This window comes from Phaenicophaeus curvirostris, chromosome Z, assembly GCF_032191515.1.
Source record: "Phaenicophaeus curvirostris isolate KB17595 chromosome Z, BPBGC_Pcur_1.0, whole genome shotgun sequence".
Classification (NCBI taxonomy): Eukaryota; Metazoa; Chordata; class Aves; order Cuculiformes; family Cuculidae; genus Phaenicophaeus; species Phaenicophaeus curvirostris.
Window position 1 is genome coordinate 31,141,165 of NC_091431.1, and position 18,945 is coordinate 31,160,109.

Genomic DNA, 18,945 nt, shown 5'->3' on the forward strand with positions numbered 1-18,945 from the left:
CATGTCACACTGGTAAAAAACACGTGCATACAAGAACTGCCCTCAAGGTTTCCAGCTGCCAGCAAACAAGCTCTAGTCCACAAGTTCTGGTATTGCCTGCAGATGACTTCTGCAATTAAAGTTAAATCAGACTCCTAGTGAAATAGGTGTGGAAAGACTTAGAAAACCCAGCGTATAATGTCAGCTCAAGGTGTACAGAGAACAGCCACAAAAGCTCAGGCTAACCAAAAGCACATCAGCAGTAGCATGTTCTTTGTTAATTTGTGGCTTTTATCTGTGTTTTAGCATTCTTCCCTCTTTGTTTTCATTAGCAAGCAAACCCAAAACACAACAAAAAAAACAAAATTAAAGAAACAAAACAGTGTAACTTTTCTAGTCCCTCTGCATACACAGAGATGGAAAACTTTGAGTAGGCTTCTATCCTTGTGAACTAGCTAGAAAGCTCCAGGCAGAAACACAGTCCCTTCCTCTGACCAGTAATTAATGGCAGATATAAGAACATGTAATTAAATCACCTGCATAGGTGATACTAATGCTACTACAAAAGCCTCTTAAGAGCATGTCCAGGGGAAAAAAAAAAAATCATGGCCTCAGATAAAGGCTTTTCTTAATCTTTGGAAACCACTGTCATCTCACAATAGTTATAGATCTCCTACAGGACGATTTGTTGGCAAGCCTCTTTGTAACACTCATTCAAGCTACCACTGAAAAGCAAGCAACCAGCCAGGACTGCTGGCTTTATAAAGAGAAATCTGAAAGCTTGAAGATCTATCTACCCAGCAACAGAACTTTTCATTTTGCATTTTAGTTTATCCATCCAGTCTGCATGATGCAGTAACATCTTTCCTAAATTATGCCTTTTCAGGAGGTAATTTCCACCATACATGTACCATTTTCTCTTGAGAGACCTTAATCTCTTGAAACCTGTATATTTATGTAAGCCTGGTTTTTTTGGGAATACATTTTCCAAGGTAGCCAAAAAACTCTTCAAAAGGCTGAATTTTAGTGCAGATAATTCAAGGAAATGAACTCAAACAGTCAGATTAAAAAGAACTGGTATGCTCTCCTACCATACACATATACAGACACTTCTTCAAGTACAAGTTCCTTTAACAATTAATTGGAGTCTTTCATTTCTAGTTTTCATTAATTAAAGCACTCCTGAATAGTACATTCAAGGGCTTTTTTTGGTTTATTTTTTTTCCAAAATAGGTATGGAGTCATAGCATAAAAAGATCTGCAGTATAATGTCAACATACTTCAACCAAAAACATCAACTCTCCCAGCCAAATCCAGTATTCATTCAGTATTTGTCCTGGCTGCAAAGGCTGTAGAGGAAGTCTGAAAACTACTGCATATTTGTCTTCCGCAGATGTTCAGCTTTGGATTCAAGTAACCAACTTGAAAATGGAAGTCCAGTGTACAAGGATAGACCTTTGAGCTCCTCTAGTGGTTTCTGATACTTTACATGTTTATTTGCAGTAATCCACAATGAACAACATCAAAGAAGAAAACAGCAGATCACAGAGCTTAAAGTTGAAAGACCAAAAAGCAACTTTCTTCTAGGATGCACAGAATTGCTTTGTTCAGTTGGAATGAAAGCCTTCAACAATTAACATCATGTGTGATTAAGCTCTTTGTGAGGGATAATCTCTTATTTGCTAATCATTTGCATGATATGATGTACAAGGAGATTTGGAACACAGGTTAGAATTTTCCATGGGGGATGTGATCACATAATACAGCACATTCCCTCTCCCACTAACATCTCATCTGTCCTTGCTGTGGAGGTCACTGTGCTAACGAGGCAATTTTTACCAGATACTGCACCATCATGTTTAGGGCAGTTCTCCAAAAGCATAGAATTAAAAATGTGACTACTATACTAGTAAATCTTAACATTAAGTGAACTATTCTGGCAGTCAGAAGCTCAATAGTTGAAAATGTTCAAAGATCATAATGACAAACAGTACTAACCAATTCCAAAATCATGATGAATTTACAGTGTGACAAAGCCTTAGAACTTGCAGACATAATCCTGGGCTGCAGTAGTGAACCTGAACATTGAGCACCACTGTAGAAGTCACAAAGAATTCTCATGCATGGAATCATAGAATAGTTAGGGTTGGAAGGGATCTTAAAGATCATCTAGCTCCATTTCCCCTGCTATGTGCAGGGACATTTTCCACTAGGTCAGGTTACTGAAAGCTTCATCCAGCCTGGCCTTAAACACTTCCAGGGATGGGGCATCCATGACTTCTCTGGGCAGCCTGATCCAGTGCCTCATCAACCTCACAGGAAAAAATATGTTCCCAACATTTAATCTAAATCTGCCTTCATTCAGCTTGTAAATGTTACCCCTCATCCTATCACTACTCTTCGTGATAAAGAGCCCTTCCCCAGCTTTCCCCTAAGCCCCCTCTTCTGGAGCATTCCTTTCTCTAGGCAACACCAATTCTCTTACCCTGTCCCCATATGGGAAGTGGTCCAGTCCTCTCATCATCTTCACGGCCCTCCTCTAGACTTGCTCTAACAGATCCATGCTAAGAACTCCAGAACTGAATGCAGTGTTCTAGGTGGGCTTCATGAGAGCAGAGGGGGAAAATCACCTCCCTCAACCAGCTGGTAACAATTCTTCTGATACAGCCCAGGATACAACTGGCTTTTATGGGCTGCAAGCCCACATTGTTGGCTCATGTAGAGCTTCTCATAAACCAGCACCCCACAGTCCTTCTCTTTAGGGCTACTTTTAATCCATTCTCTGCCTAGTTTGTATTTGTGCTTGGGATTGCCCTGAGCCAGGTGCAAGACTTTGCACTTGGCTTTGTGGAACTTCATGTGTTTCACATATGTCCATCTCTTGTGCCTGTGCAGGTACCTCTGGATGACATCCTTTCCCTCAAGCATGCTGACTGCACTATACTGCTTGGTGGTGTTTGCAAATTTCCTGAGGATGCACACAATCCTGCTGTCCACGTCTCTGACAAAGATGGTAAACAACAGTGTTCCCAACACCAACCTCTGAGGAATGCCACTCACCACAGGTCTCTACTTGGACACTGAGCTGCTGACTACAACTCTTTGGTGACCATCCAGCGAATTCCTTATCCCTTGAGTGGTCCATCTGTCAAATCCATGTCTCTTCAATTTAGAGACAAGAATGTTGTGGGGGACAGTGTCAAATGCTTTGCATGAGCCCAGGTAGTATGGAGAGGTAAGTACAAGGGATGAAACAAGATCTTTCTAAAGTAAATAATACATCATAGAAGTACACGTGGCTGCATAATTGCCTCAAAGAAGTTACAAGTGTCAGTAAAGAAGCTACTTATTATAGCAATTGCATTTTTATAACACTATTCCAGTGGCACAGGACAGGTAAAACTGAAAACTCTGAAGTGTAGAAGGTATCTTAAATACATCCTTAGAGTGTCTGAATGAATGCAAATATGAACCTGTTAAATTCTGATTTGGTATCTGTACTGAAGAACAAATGCCAAAACTCTACTGGATGTCTCTCACTACTGTGTATTGATCCCCAGTGAAGAACAATAATGATTATACTATAAAACACATAAGAATTTTCCTGAAACTATTTCAAAAATAACAGTGCAACATTGTATGATTCTATCCTTGTACTAGTCATCAAAGCTTCTCTTCTCATAAAAACAACATGCTTAATCCAGTGACTGTTTTTGTTACCTACCTAGATAATCATAATGGATGTGATAAGGATGAAAAGTTACTTCATTTGTACAAGATGCTACCTAGTCTGCAGACAAAAACTTATTTTGAGCAAGCTGATTAATATAACTATGGCTAAATGGAAACAGCTAAATAAAAATCAAGAAGAAGAATACAAATCTCTTCCTCTCCCAATCCAAGGCACCACATTTTATTTTCTTTCAAGTTTCAAAAAACACAAAGTGTGCCTACATTGAAGGTAACAAAGTTATTAATACTGGGTAAACCATTACTTGGTTTGTTTTCATTGGCTGCTACACAGATTTACGGCAGAACCTCCAAATAAAACTCTTTAATGTCCATTTCCAAGGAAAACAGTAGGCCTCCAAATGCCATTTAGCAATGGAAAATTAACAGTAAAGTTATTCACTAAAATTATGAGTTTAGTACTAAACCAAACATTCCAATTAGCGAGAGCAAGTTCTTTTAAATTGAGATGAGTGGGAAGCTCCAGCAATTCTGGACTTACCTGCAGGAATGCTACTACAGAGGTATATTTTGAGATGCTAAAGAAGGTATCACAAACGTTCAGAATTTAAAAAATAAAATAAAATGAGAGCTTTTGTTTAATCACATCAATAACTAGCCTACACTCAAGAACATATTTTAACATGGTTGTTCCAATGACATTTTCCCCCCCTCCTGAGCTAGTGAACTTTTATTAGTGTTTTATTGACAGTACACACCACTGATGGAAATCCTATTCAGATTAATGTGGGTGCCTTAAGTGCTTTCAGATAGCTTAGTACCCTATCAAAATACAGTCAATAGGTGAATACTACAAAAGATAACTGGCATGTTTAATACGAACAAAGTAGCATTGTAACACTGGATACTTATACAGGGGTGAAGTTCCAACCGTTCCAGATAGATTTAGGCAAGGATCGCTATAATCATCAGTCTCCAGAAACAGCCAGTAACAAGCTAAAAGACATAACTTTTACAGTCTTTATGATTATTCAGGGCCCAAAGTTGGGCAAAAAGGCAAAAAGCAACACACTGCATTAATCTTAAAAATATACACACCCCTACACCCATGCTCATATATACACTTCTACGCACACATACACACAGAGAACATCAGCACCACATCCCTTTTAAGGCAAAAACTCATGGAAGAAGTCTTACTTGTGAGGATGCAACTCCCATTCATGAGCAGCTGATTTGTAGTAGTTGTTTTCTAACATGCCAAACTCAACAAAGGCATGTCAGTCTGTTATTCCAACCTACCTTCTCCCAGCATTACACCCTCCTGCCTCTAGCATTATGTGCAGCTAAAATAATAAAACCACTGCCATTCAAAATATTTTTCCAGTGACAAAATAGGAAGCTCAGGTTAGGCTTGGATAGTTGATCAGCAAACTGAAGAAAGAAGACCAGCCTTAGTCATTCAAGGCCCTCTGCCCCATAAAGACCAGAAATCTATTCCATCTCTCTCCCACGACAGAGTTGTCACCTTCAAGCATACATGTCAAAAGCACAGCATTAACAGAAATTTAAGAACAGAGTCTGAAGGCAGGTTTATTATTACATTTAGTACAGTAAAAATTAGAGGCTAACAGATGTGGAAGAGGGAAATGAGCACCAACTTACACTGGCCAGGAGGGAGGAATAAGCAATGCACAATTTTGGTACAGAATTCTTTCTTGAAGGTACAGAAAATAAGCAGTTTTTGAGAAGATGTGATAGGCACTCTTTAAAGCTCTAAGCAAACCTCAAGCATTAAAATGCCAGAGAAGTAATATACATACACTTAACACGGCACAACAGGAAGCTCTGCAATTCTCACAGGATAAGAGCTACGCCATAAAAAGAGTCCCCGTTGGTGATGAAAAATTATTATAGAATCACAGAATGGCATAAGTTGGAAGGGACCTTAAGAATTATCTAGTTCCAATCCCTCTGCCAGGGATAGGGACACCTCCCATCAGTCTGCTTAAAGACCCCATCCATTCTGGCCTCAAACACTTCTAGGGAGGGGGCCCCCACAAATTCCCTGGGCAACCTGTCCCAGTGTCTCACCACCCTTCATGAAGAATTTCTTCCTAATGTCTAATCTAAATCTTTCCCCTTCCAATTTAAAGCCATTCCCCCTCACTCAATCACTACACGCTCTTGTAAAAGTCCGTCCCCACCTTTCCTGGAGGCTCTCTTCAGGTACTGGAAGGCTGCTATAAGGTCTCCCAGAGCTTTCTCTTCTCCAGGCTGAACAAGCCCAACTCTCTCAGCCTGGCCTCATAGCAAAGGTGCCCCAGTCCTCTGATCATCTTTGTGATCCTCCTCTGGACCCACTGCAACAGTTCCACTTCCTTCTTTTGTTTGGGATCCCAGAACTGGACGCAATACTCCAGGTGGGGTCACAAGACAGCAGAATAGGGGGCAAAATCACCCCCCTTGACCTATTGGTAACGCTTCTTTTGATGTGGCCCAGGATACGGTTGGCCTTCTGGGCTGTGAGTGTGCATTGCTGTCTCAGGTCGAGCTTTTCATCAATCAGAACCCCCAAGTCCTTCTCAAGGCTGCTCTCAGTCACATCATCACCCATCCTGTATTGAAACCACAAATTGCCCAGAAGATTGCCAGAGGTGAGGACCTTGCATTTAGGCCTTGTTGAACCTCACACAGTTCACACAGACCTACTTGTCCAGCTTGTCTAGGTCCATCTGGACAACATCCTGTCCTTCTGGTGTGACAACAGCACCACTCAGCTTGGTGTCATCTGCAGACTTGCTGAGGGTGTATTTGATCTCGCTGCCTATATCACCAATGAAAATACAAAACAGCTCTGGTTCCAGTATGGACAACACTTGTCATGGATCTCCACCTGGACGTCAAGCCGTTGGCCACTACTCTCTGAATCCAACCATCCACTAATTTCTTATCCACCAAACAGTCCACCCATCAAATCCATCTCTCTCCAATTTAGAGAGAAGGATGTTGTGGGGGAATGTGACAAAGCCTTTATAGAATTCCAGATAGATCACATCCCTTGGTTTACCCATGTCCACTGACGTGGTTATTATGATAACAGGTGCGCTACATTCGGGGGCTGGAAGGAAAAATCTTTCAAGGGAAATGGAAAGATAGAAAGCTAAGTTAAATAGAAGCTGGAAGCCAAAATACACATACATACAGAACAGAAGAGCAGAGACATAACTATGAAAAGAAGTGAAAATCAAGATAAAAGCTGAATTCTTAAGCCTTACAGGATAGAGACAACAGTAAATCCCTAGAAGTACAGCCTAAAAGCTCCAAAGGAACTTCACTTATGCCCCTAGAAGCTTAGTTATCAACTATGCACAAGCTCTAAATACATGCCTGTGTACATACAAGTGCTTATTTCCAGGCACTCAGATTTACAGTGTATGCCTCATATAGTAGTTAAGGACACATATACTTCCATGGCATCATGGCCATCTATATAGCAATAGAAATGCTACATTTCTTTAGTCCACCTGTCTCCGCTTGACAAGTATCTAGTTCACACACCTTGCACTCCAAAAGGGCACCATAAATAAATAAATACCTCCCCAATACTAGCAAATGCAGAGTCAAACAGAGCATTAATTTTCATCCTTTAGATGTTAATTTGCCCTTGAATGATTGTAAAAAAAATAAAGAAGCAAAATGCAAAAACATTTAGGGATTCAGATGAACTTTAAAGTAACTTTGAAAAAAAATCCTTCTAAGTGTCAAGTGCACAAAAAACAGAGCACAACATGGCAATCCTATTGAAAAGGAATACTTCCAAGTTTCCAAACCAAATGGTTTTTTTTCGTAAACAACAAACTGAAAAAACCAAAAACAATCAGTCAAACAGTCCAGTCAGAAATGTTCACAAAGGTTAGTTTACCAAAGGTAAAACTTCAACCAATGTGGAAAATGACTGTCTCTTTAAAGCACAAGATTAATCAAAAGCTAAACTTCTCTTTACTAGGTTATGGTAAGACTAAATCATACATAAATAAACATTCAAGTACCTTGTGTTAGTTATAAGGCCCCTTATGCTCCTTGAAAATTTCCTACAAGTATACCTCTTGTTTAAGATGTTCTTCGTTTCTTAAAGTATGCGTATGCTTTAAAAGAATTCTTAGAAGTGGGCTAAGAACCTCTTCTTAGTGTGATACCCAGGAAGAATATTGCAGCCAAGGTGGAATTGCACATTTACTTGCTGCCCAGTTCCAAATATGTACTAAAGAGTAACCAACTTGTGCACCCATCCTGAGCTTAAACCACTAGCCAGAGCCAGCCAGATGGAATAAGCTCCTCATAACATAGCAGTTCTAGCTACACTTTAAACAGTTTATGTATTCTTTGACTATTTAATGTTACATAATGAAACAAAATAACTAAATAAATAATAAAATTACAGTAGCATATAATGACAATGACTTAATACATACCTACTCACAGAAGAATTAAAAATATGTGGAAACCAGTTTGGTAATGAGAACCAGAGAATAAATAGAGTCTGAAGACCTAATATGATCCAGCTACACTTATTACCTGGTTGCCTAACTCCACAAAACTCCCAACAAACATACAAAACCAGAAGAGAAGCTTGAAACCTTATTCTTCTAAGAAAACAAACATATACTATTTTGGATACCTAATGAAAGAGCACAGTAAATGTAAGTGCACTTAACTGGCACCTATTTCAAATTATGTCTGTAGCTCTCTTTGTTTACAATTTCCAGCTTCTGTGTTTGTGAGCATTTTCTATTTCAGCAGCAGCTCATCTTTTGATCTCATCAAAAAGTATGAAGTCGGAAATTGGAAGGCATAAAACCAGTTCTCTATGGGATATTTTCTAAGTCCAGACAAGAAGAGATAGAAAGAACAGTCCAGGAAAGAAAAAGTAAAAAAAACCCATTAGCTCTGGGTGCTGGAAGAGGGAAGGAGGAAACCATCGCTGGAAGAAATGATCGGTGGAGGAAATGATCGGTGGACACCCAATGTATTTGACACTGTGGACTACCAGTGTATTTGATTTACCTGGCAATCTGCAAAAAACACTTTATCTTCAAAAAGCCTGAAGTAGGCCAGTTTAACAAAATTCTTTGTCAATGTATGATCCAATAATCACAATAAAATCTGTACGTGTGAAAGGGAAATTTATTTCAGAACACTTAGGAAAGCCAAAAGGTTGAAAATAAAGATAATTATTAGAATATCAGTAGAAACTAATGCTTCCAATGTGGTTTGGTTTACTTGTCTTTAAGGTAAAGGACAAAATTCTTGAAACATCAGGAGTTCACTATGTTTTATTTCATCGATTCACTTAAAGAAGTGAATCCACTGTTGACCATAAAGAAGACAAGTTCTTCATCTATAAGTCTCCTTTTAAAAACCAGGCTTATTCCTTCTATAGTGTGACAAGCACTAACAAGAGTGATGATGGGATGGGTTTAAATGAGAGGACACTGAGTTGTGCTACAATTGTGTCACCTCACATCAACACTTTTGAACAAGCTAGCCTTCTGCACTAGAGTTCATTGGAAACACCATGTGCACTATACCAATTGCACTAAAGTCCTGAGAAAGCATTTCCAATAAAATGACAGCAAACATGAGTATGCCTCGGTCCACATTTCCATAGATTGTTCAAGATACCATGTGCAGAACTAAAGACACAGTTTTAATCATTTAAAAACTTGTCCTCATAGTTTTCTTTTACTTGTCTGTGGGAAGCTTTGCTAAGTCAAGTGAGCTTATTCTTCCATGCAAAAACTTTGAAATATTTGCTTTAAGAATGTACAAATATTCAAAACAGACTAGAAAGCTGCTAGGTAGGCACATTGATAGCTGCTTGCATATTAGAAGAAAACACATTAAGAGGAAAATGTATCCACACTTTCTTCACATCATGGACACGGAACCACACCCCCAGAGTTTTTCAGCACCTTCATAACTCAGTACCAAGAGGCAGAATTACCTGTCTGTCAAACTTCTTAAAAGGCACAAGCAATATTTCATCTTGGGGCACAGCAGCAAAGACAGGACACACAATCTACAAACAAGACAGAAACCTAAGAGAAGCTAACTCACAACAAGGCTGCAAAACAGTCCACTTTAGCTCTTGGCTCCACAGCTAAGACACCATTGTACTATTGAACCCCTCTGCCATGGGTTTCCATGTGTGTGCTAGCACAGACTTCTGTGGCAACTGTGGGAAAACCATCTGAATCCTTCACAATAAAGGACCCCAGAAAGGTACATCCAACTCTCACACACCTGCTGCTCCACACAGGGAAATGCTTAAGACCCTCAATAACATACAAGTACCAGGGATGACTTTGCTTTCTCTTTGTGAACTTCACCAACTCCCAGCCCAGCTGATCTTTCCAGGATCAACAAGGGGCAAAAAGACAGCAAGGTACCCCAGGGTACCTGAAGCCAAGGGAGGCAGCACACCTGGGCAGTCTTCCTTAATACACCAGGTAAAAGAGCAAATGAATGACAGCAGGCAGCACAGATTAGGACCAGAGCCATGCAGGGCAAAAGTAATGCAATTAGCACCAGTTACTGCAACAGGATATGCATTTAATTATTTGGTCTTGGGTACACACAGAAACTCTGTGCTGCAACTGTATGGAAATATAACTCACTTTTATAAAAAGGTGAGAATCACAATGAAGTAAAAAGTTGGATGACTACTTTTAACATTGCTGCTATCAATTAACAAATAGTTAAGAGAGCACATACACAATCCTGTATTGGTAATTGGCCAGCTCTGAGGCCACTGTCATCATCCCATTCCTCTCATCCTTAAGAAATCCCAGCTACAGACTTAATTATCCACTCTTTTATGCATTTCTAGTCTAGGATCCCTGATAGCTTGCTCTGTGCTTTTTTAAAATGGTTGCTGTTTTTATTTTAACTACCTAATGAACTTGCCTAAACCCAACAGCTTATGTGGAGGTAAGTACTGCTGCTTTCACATTATCATTCCAGTACCCAAATGAGCAATATACCACCTTAACATCATCAAAGACAAATACACATCTAATGTTTCTCTTTGGCGCAGTGTTCAACTCAAAGCTGAGTTGGGATCAACACCTTCACCAAAGAGAGAGAGAAAGCCTCAAATTAAAACTTATAATATGTCACAAAGGAAAACTGATGTTAAAAAGAAATATTTTTAGAGGAAGCCAGGAGTGGCTTTCAAAGGTTCCAGCACCTCTGGAGACAGTAACAATACCAGTGCACTGCTAAGAGAACCTTTTTGAGTGAGCAGTTTGATCAAAATAGGCATTTTCCCAGGGTATTTACATTAATAGTTACTGTAACAACTGCAAATCAAAACCAAATACGATATTAGAGAGCTGTATTATTAAAGAAGAGGTTATAGTAATAAGACTGTATTCTATGGTTGTCATAGAACTCTGTAAAAGGGAAGAAAACAATGGGAAGATACAGACACAGTTATTAATGAGGACTGCTTATCTGTTCAAAGTTTTCTTCCACTATCAATGTACACACTACCCAAAGCTCAAAAGTATACAATGTGTTTCATACAAATGTAGTTTTCAAGATTAAAATTAATATAGTGGCTGTTGGACTCGATAATCCTTACGGGTCCCTTCTAACCATATATTCTATGATTCTATGATAATTTCTCCCACAGAAAGGGGGAAAAGGGTATAAAAAGAAAAGCTTTACAAACCTAACGTTAGAACAAATGTCCCAAATAAACTGATGACTGGCCTTTAAATCTTTTCAATCAGTATTTGTCATCTTTCATCTTCTGAAGAAAAGCTTTGTTTTATATTTATAACCTGACAATGTTGGATTCCTGCTTGAATTGTTACAGCCACTTAATTCATGTGCTGCATTTTAGTTTGTCCTTTTATGGAAATACACAATTTGCTCTACTATAAACTTAGATTACAAATTACAAGATGGTCTTCTGAAACCAGAAACATAATTTAAAAAAAATAAAATAGATGGGGATGGAACTAAGCAACCAGACTTTTCTTCCAAGTGGTCCTCTATAGCAAAGTTCTTCCTATATCATAATGCAAGGAACAACACAGCATCTAAGATTTTAACTATAGTTTAGCTTTCAAAGAACAAAACAAGTATGAGTCATTAAAGTCAAGCTAATACCTTCATTCATTTACAGAAAAACATTTCAAGGCTTCAAAATTAGTGGAAGAGAGAGTGCTAGCTTTAAATATGGATTCTGAAACCACAAAAGCAAAAGGTCCTTTTTAACTGTTATTTTACTGTTACTGATTTGTGTTAGAAGAAGCTGCTAATGGATAACAAAAACAGAGAATCTTTTTACAGAGGTATTACAGATGTATTTGTCAGGTTTATTACACCTTAATCATTAAAGTATCATCAAAACTGGAGGATAAATTAAGATATAGTTGAAAAACTTATCAGGACAAGGATGGATCATCCGTAGAAAGAAAATGATCCATTCAAAATATAGCACTTCTAGCAAATACTTCTCCATGCAGCAAGGAAATGTACCAGATTTAGGCTGCAGCTCAATGGCTGCTTCCAGCCAATTCAAACATAAGCTGCTCCCAAGAAGGGCAGTTTGATACTCTCCTGCCCCTACATTCCTGGCTGGACATAATCACCTCTTCTTTCTTGTGATGTACTTCTCTAAGTACTGATTCAGCTGAAGAAAATAAGGTGGGTCAGGTTCAGGTTTTAAGTGGAGCCTGCTCCCTGCTCCTGCTCACCACAGGGCTACACCAGTGCTGCAGAACAGGACAGCAACCAAAAGTAGCAACCGCCCTTCAGTGTAAACCCAGGTTTATGTAGCCTTAGAGCAATTGTCAACTTGCAGCTCCAGGGCAGGTTTTGTCTACTCCATTCAGCACAAGTGCCCTAAAAACCCTGTTATTTGATTCACTTTCTCAGCAATCCAATGACTAATTCTTTATTTGAAGTGGAGGAGCTCCATCAGCAGAGGCATTCATATCTGGCTTCAAATCTGGTAGAACAAGAATTAAACTCTAGAATAAGAGTGGCTTTTTGCAGGCTTGTACACCTTTTTTAATTCATTCTGAAAAAAACAAACATTTTCAAAAAGAGGTTAAAGTTGTAATCCTTTACTTGCCAGCAAGTGTATTACTTATAAACCAGCACAGCTTACTAGTTAAGTCTAAACAAAAGCAGAATAAAGTCTGGCAGGCAGGGAGTTGCACCTATGCCAGCTGAACCACCCAGCAAAGATCAAGCATTTCAGGTTTTCTTTTGAACTCTTCGATTTCTTTTACCCTCACCAAAAAAAGTCTTCCCAATTCAGCTCTTAGAAATGAAAGCAGGTAAAAAATGATGGAACAGTGATTCATTTCTCCTCAGGCTTTTCTGCTTCTATGAATTTTAAAGGAATTATTTCCAGTTTCTATGAGTCTTCAGCAACACCTACTAAATACAAGTTGTGCATCTTCCCCAACGGAAGTGTTCATAAAAATCTTCCAGCTCAACAGGATTCAGTTTAATACTTGGATAAAACAAGAGGACCTCAGGACAAAAGTGCAGCTGGTTACGTAGAGAGTCATGGCCCCAAGCTTAGGGTTTAAACATGGGTACCTGAGGGGATAATTCGCCTTCTAGAAAACCAAGAGTGCTGCTGATCTAAGGCAGAAAAAGAAAACAGCAACACTTTCGGTCCCCTAGAAATAAAGTCAACCTGGTCAGTCATGCCTGTCACCGACTAATACAGTAACCTGCAACACACCAATCTGTTCAAGTGCAATATCAGTCTGCTTGAAACAATCCGCTATACAATGCAAACTATGCCAAAGTAACAATGCAACCTGTCTCTCTCCTGACACCCTCTTTCGCTCCTTCCATTCCATGTAGATTTAATGATGCAATATCATCCTAGGCAGTTTTGTCTTAATAACCTGCACCTCCTAGAGCATCTTCTATACTGGTAATGGAGTCAAAAGTTCTTCAAACAGATGGAAATGCTGGTCAGAAACGAACAGCTGCTATTGCAATGCCTAACATATTTTTTCTTGACCATTCCTTATTATATAGATCTAGAGCATCAAGAGCAACTGACAGTCAAAACTTATGTCATTCTATTTCAGATCCCATGAAAACACGTTCTTTTTCACCAAGTTTCTCTTTCCACAGCCAAATCCTACTCTCAAAAGCTGAGCTTCTGCGCAGTCATATAACTTGGTCTCTAAAACTGAAGAAAGTAAACATTTTTTTGCTCAATCCCACTTACAACCAGTGCCTGGAGCCAACATTTCCCGACAAACAACACCAAAATAAATGACAGCCATAGGGACAATGTTACCTATTATCCATTTTCTTCCCTTTCCCAGATTTCTTCCTAAGAAGACAAACCAGAAAAACAAACCCTAAACCCCTTCCAAGATATTACTGTCAAGGCAGAATCATAATTCTGCTATCTGATATGGACAAGCAGGCGTCACATGCGCATAAGGATTTGAAAACAGACTTGTACAGACACAGTCCAAGCACATCAGCATGCAATATTAAGCTGCCAATGCAGCACCTGCTTCGGAAGTCTGATTAAGTACCTCTAGTCCTACCCTAATGTATAGCTGCACAAAAAAAAGCCTTCCCTGCTTTACCAGTGCAGTAGGTATATTATTTCACATCAGCATTTACAACATTTATTGAAATAGTCTCTGAAAGCACCTTTCTATTGTGAAGTAAAGGATAAGATTTCCACCTCTAAGATTTCTACCTAGTTAGTGTCAACTATTCAAAATCTTTCTTTCACCTGTTACATGCACTGTAGACTGGCAAACCCATTTTTGAAACGGACAGCTTTCTCCAGGCCATTCAAAAAATTACTTATCCACAAAGCCAATTGTTGCTCCTGTCTTTTTGTCATTAATAGCAGATAACCTCTTTCAGTGGCCCACTTACTTAAGGATTTTTCCTGCTTAACAAGAGAGTGCCGCAAGGGCAAGCATACATCAATATTAAAGAACCAGACAAAATAACTAAAATCATCACATTTGCTGTCACTCTTTTCTCATTCTGGCAGTTGCATGCTCTGTAAGCAAACCTTTTGGGTACCGCAACACACTACTTAAGAAAATACTGCTATGGAGTTAAGTCATCTGCTCATAAAATGTCTTCAACATGGGAAGATTTATTACACTGTGTGTCCTTAATAGCTTATAACACTGGTTTACCCTAAGAAAAACACTGTCAAAAGCCTATCATACACACAGGCAGTGTAACAAAGTTCACTTCTGTACAAGAAAAAAAAACACCCAACCCCTATTTCTTCTTTTGCTAGTAATGAATACCATTAAAATATATACGAGTAATTAAGAAAATATAGGCAATCCTCCTTCAAATGCCACAACATATAATAACCTGAGAGGCAGAAAAAACAGGCATGCCACTTGCTTATTGAAAACTCCAATACTAGAGTCCTGTCAAGAACTATACAAAGAAACCCTCATGGTAACACTGTAGCAACTTACAGGTAGCAATACTTACAATATGGCTGCAGGAATTGTCACCAGTGAAAACTGAAAGACACAAGTAGACACAAACATGCTTGCAGCAACATGCCATGAATGTTTTCCTCTCTTTTTTCCTTACAGTCTGCAGTACACATTCTGGTGCATGCACTAGAACACGGTTACAGTGGAAAGAGACTTACACTGCAAGAGGTACAACTGTAAACAAACAAGACGTTGCAATTTATGCTGTCACCTACCTCATACGACCAAACACACTGAGTTCCTCCAAACCTTCGGACACACCTGCCCACCTCCACATCCTCATGAGTGGTGTACATTTCTCGAAGGCATTCACCTATATGCGGTACCATCCTCCTGAGAACCTCCCGGCTGAAGATCATTCCCGGCCCTCCCATGCAGAAATTCTCTCCAGGCTCCAGTCCAAGTTTTCCAAGCTCTTCAATATTACCCAGACCAGTCTGTCCCAAATACAGAGGCTTACTGCTGTTCAGTGAGCGAAGAAACTCTTCCAATTTTTCACCTGAAAAAGAGACAATACTACTGTTATTTCTCTGCCTGCTGCCAGCCATCTCTTTCCCTATACCTCTAGCTTTTTCAGAAATACAACAGGCCCCTGAGACTATCACAGGGAAGCACTTTCAAAGCAGTATCTGATACCTAATTGAAAATATCCTTGGACAAGCTTACTGTTGACAGATTATTTTTTTCTTCTCATTAAATAACATTACAACGACATTTTCATTCAGCTGAATGCCAGAATATGATCCAAACTTAAGTTTACCAGTAAACTTTGTTCTGTTCAACCTATACTAGTGGAAAGCATTCCCTCACTAGCTTAAAACCTTCTCTGAAGTAGGACAATTTGCCAAGGCAGGCGAGGAAGGGGAAGGGAGGGGAAAATGCCAGGTGTTGTTTTTATAAGATGAGCTTTTGGAAAAAGACTAGAGCAAATATCCATCAACCAAGATAAATATGCTCGATTACAGAGCAATTATCAGAACAAGGTAAAATTCAGGCCCCTTCAAAAGCATTATATTTCCAGTGCTACAATGTCTACACACGCGTCCTTCAACCCCCTTTACCTACTTCTTTTAAGAAACCGTGATTTCATATTCACTTGAAATTAAAAGTTTCTGGACAGCCTTAACTCAGAACCTTGGAATCAATTAAACATTTCATAAATGGTTCATTACAACTCCAAAACGAGCCCAGACAAAACAGTGGCAACTTTTACGCCTGTAACCAGATCTATACACGTATATTACATCTGCACACGAGGTATTATTTCACAGACGAATGACAGCAAACAAGTCAGCAAGCCATAAAATGCCCAAAACAAAACCAAGTGTCAGACAGGGAAGTACACGACCACCTCCAGCTTTGAATGGTGCTTTCAAGCAACCACGCTCACGACCTGGGCTCACACATAAAATTTAAGCTTTTTGTTCTTTCCTAAGAGCAGGACACCGTACGGGGGTAGCAGCGGCAGCAAGAGCAGACCGAAAGGAAGCGGGATGCAAACTTGTTTTTTTCTAACGGTGCCAGAACACCCGCACGGGAGCTGGACCAGAGCTGGACCGGAGCTTCTTGACGGCCCTGCCACGGAGAATGGCAGCGGCACAAGTAGCCTTCAACGGCTGCGTTTGCTCAGCCGAAGCGGGAGCCGGCGGGGGGCTTTTGCCGGTGCCGAAAACACCATCGCGGAGCAGCGCGGAACAGAAGGCGAACGCTCCGCCGCCCCAGCCCCGCGCCGAGCTCCCCAGGCATCGCTCGGCTCCTCGGGGCTCCCACCGGGACGGCGGAGCCGGGCTGGGGCGAGGTGTTCGGCTTCTGTTCAGCGCTGCTCGGGAGCGACGTTTTCGGCACCAGCGAAAGCCGACACCCGCACCGCCGAGCCCCCGCAGCGCGGGTCCCTTCCTCCTCCTCCTTCTCCTCCTCCCCTCTCCATCCCGTTACCTTTAACGTAGACGTCGTCGTCCGCCCGCATGAACCACTCGTACTTGTCCAGGTAGTGGTCGTGCATGTACTTGAGCATCATGAAGGACTTCTTCTGCGGCGGGTAGGAGTCGTCCACGCCGGGCAGGGCGACGACGGGCAGCGGGGGCAGCCCGGGGGGAGCGGCGGAGCCCTGGCTGGAGAAGAACTCCACGCGTCCCGGCACCGAGGGCGCCCAGGTGCGCTGCGCCGCCACCGCCCGGCTGCCCAGGTACTTCTGGGCCGTCATCACCCCCACGTAGAGAAAATCGCGGGGCCGGGCGCAGCCCCCCTGGCCGGGCCGCCCGCCCCGCTTCTCTCCGCCCTCCTCCTCCTCCTCCGGGTCGCCCTCGCCGCCGGCCGCGGGGCCGGACACCGCGCCCTCCCGCGCCGCGGGCGGCAGCTCCCAGGGGCCGCTCCTCAAACGCGCGACGCCCGGCACCGCCTCCGCCCGCCCGACCCCGCCCGGGCGCCCGGGGAAGGCGCAGAGCGCGGCGCCGCGCCTCTTCTTCTCGCTCAGCTCGGCCACCCGGGGGGCGATGAGCCAGGAGGCGGCGGCGAAGCCCAGCACTAGCCCCAGCGCCGCGCTCAGCCAGGGTCTCCGGGACCGCGCGGCCATGGCGCCGCGCCCCGGATCGAACTTCTCGCGGAGCGGCGGAGCGAGCCGCGCTCCCCGGGCCGCGCCGGCCGCCTCGTCGCCGCGGCGGCTGGTCCCTCCCCGCCCCTCCCACCGCTCGGCCTCCCCCGCCGCCGCCGTTCAGCCGGCGGCTTCCGAGCGCCTCACCCCGGAGGGCGCCGCCGCCCGAGCCGCCGCCGCCCCTCGAGCCGCTCCGGAAGGAAACGCTTCGCCCAGGTGCGGGCGCGGCTCCCTGGGGCGCCGCTCGGGCGCGGGTGGGAAGCGCGGGGGGGACGCACCGCCAGGAGGAGGGATGCCGGCTGCTCTGCCCGCGCTCCGGCCTCCGCTCCCCTGCCCCGAACGGGTTAAAGAACACCAAACCAAACCTAAACAAAAAAAACCCCTATCCCTCCCTCCTGGACGGCGTTTTATTCTCGTGGCGGGGATTCCCACAGCCCGAGTTAGGGTGTTATGGTCACGACCTCCCAGGTGCTGAGGCAGAGCCTCCTCGCGAGCTCCCGGCGGGCTGCACGGTCCGGGGTGACTGACAGCAGGAGTTAAACGTTAGGGCCGCCGTGTCTGTAGAGGCGGTTTTCGTTCTGAAGATCAGTATGTTCCCTGTGCATCCCTAATTTTATCGTGCAAGATGCTCATCTTCAGGAAAAGCCGTGTGTTTTTCCTCACACCTGTTGTCATTTCACTAAACTTCATCCAAGTTTCTGAAGATCCAGTGGCATACATTTGGCAGCAAAACCACCCCTTCTTCTAGCTAAGTCTATGGAATCATCTATCACTTCTTATGACTTTATCAATTGTCGGACACTTGTGTCAAGGGGAGAGGAGGAGTGTGGAAGCCAGTACTGTGTGATGGAAGCAGGAGTAGGGGAATAGTCATGAGAGAAAAAAACTAAAGCCTTCTTCTGCAAAGACAGAAATTATTTCACCCACCTAATGAAGAAGAAAGCGTACTCTGCACACTCTTTAGCTATTAAGAGGTCACCTACTGAAACAATTTTCAGTTTTTCTTCTGCCTCTGCCACATGCAGTGAGTAGGCTGTGTGCTTTTTATGGTTTTGAGCTCTGTGAGCGTCAGCCTCAGGAAACATCCCTTCTATGTTCCCCAGGGCTCAGCATCTTTTCCAAAGCAGCCCATCATTCATTCCT

At 42.4% G+C, this 18,945-nt stretch overlaps 1 protein-coding gene across 1 annotated transcript in view; it reads right to left on the reverse strand.

Annotated features, from left to right (window-relative positions):
- CHSY3 (chondroitin sulfate synthase 3) overlaps positions 1 to 17,784 on the reverse strand; it is a 108,647-nt gene extending 90,863 nt beyond the window's left edge. The window contains exons 1-2 of the mRNA XM_069879948.1: positions 17,148 to 17,784; positions 15,428 to 15,711 (exon numbers count right to left, since the gene is read on the reverse strand). Of these exons, the coding sequence (XP_069736049.1) occupies positions 15,428 to 15,711; positions 17,148 to 17,784 (921 nt within the window). The remainder of the gene's footprint in view (positions 1 to 15,427; positions 15,712 to 17,147) is intronic.
- Between the last annotated feature and the right edge of the window lie 1,161 nt (positions 17,785 to 18,945).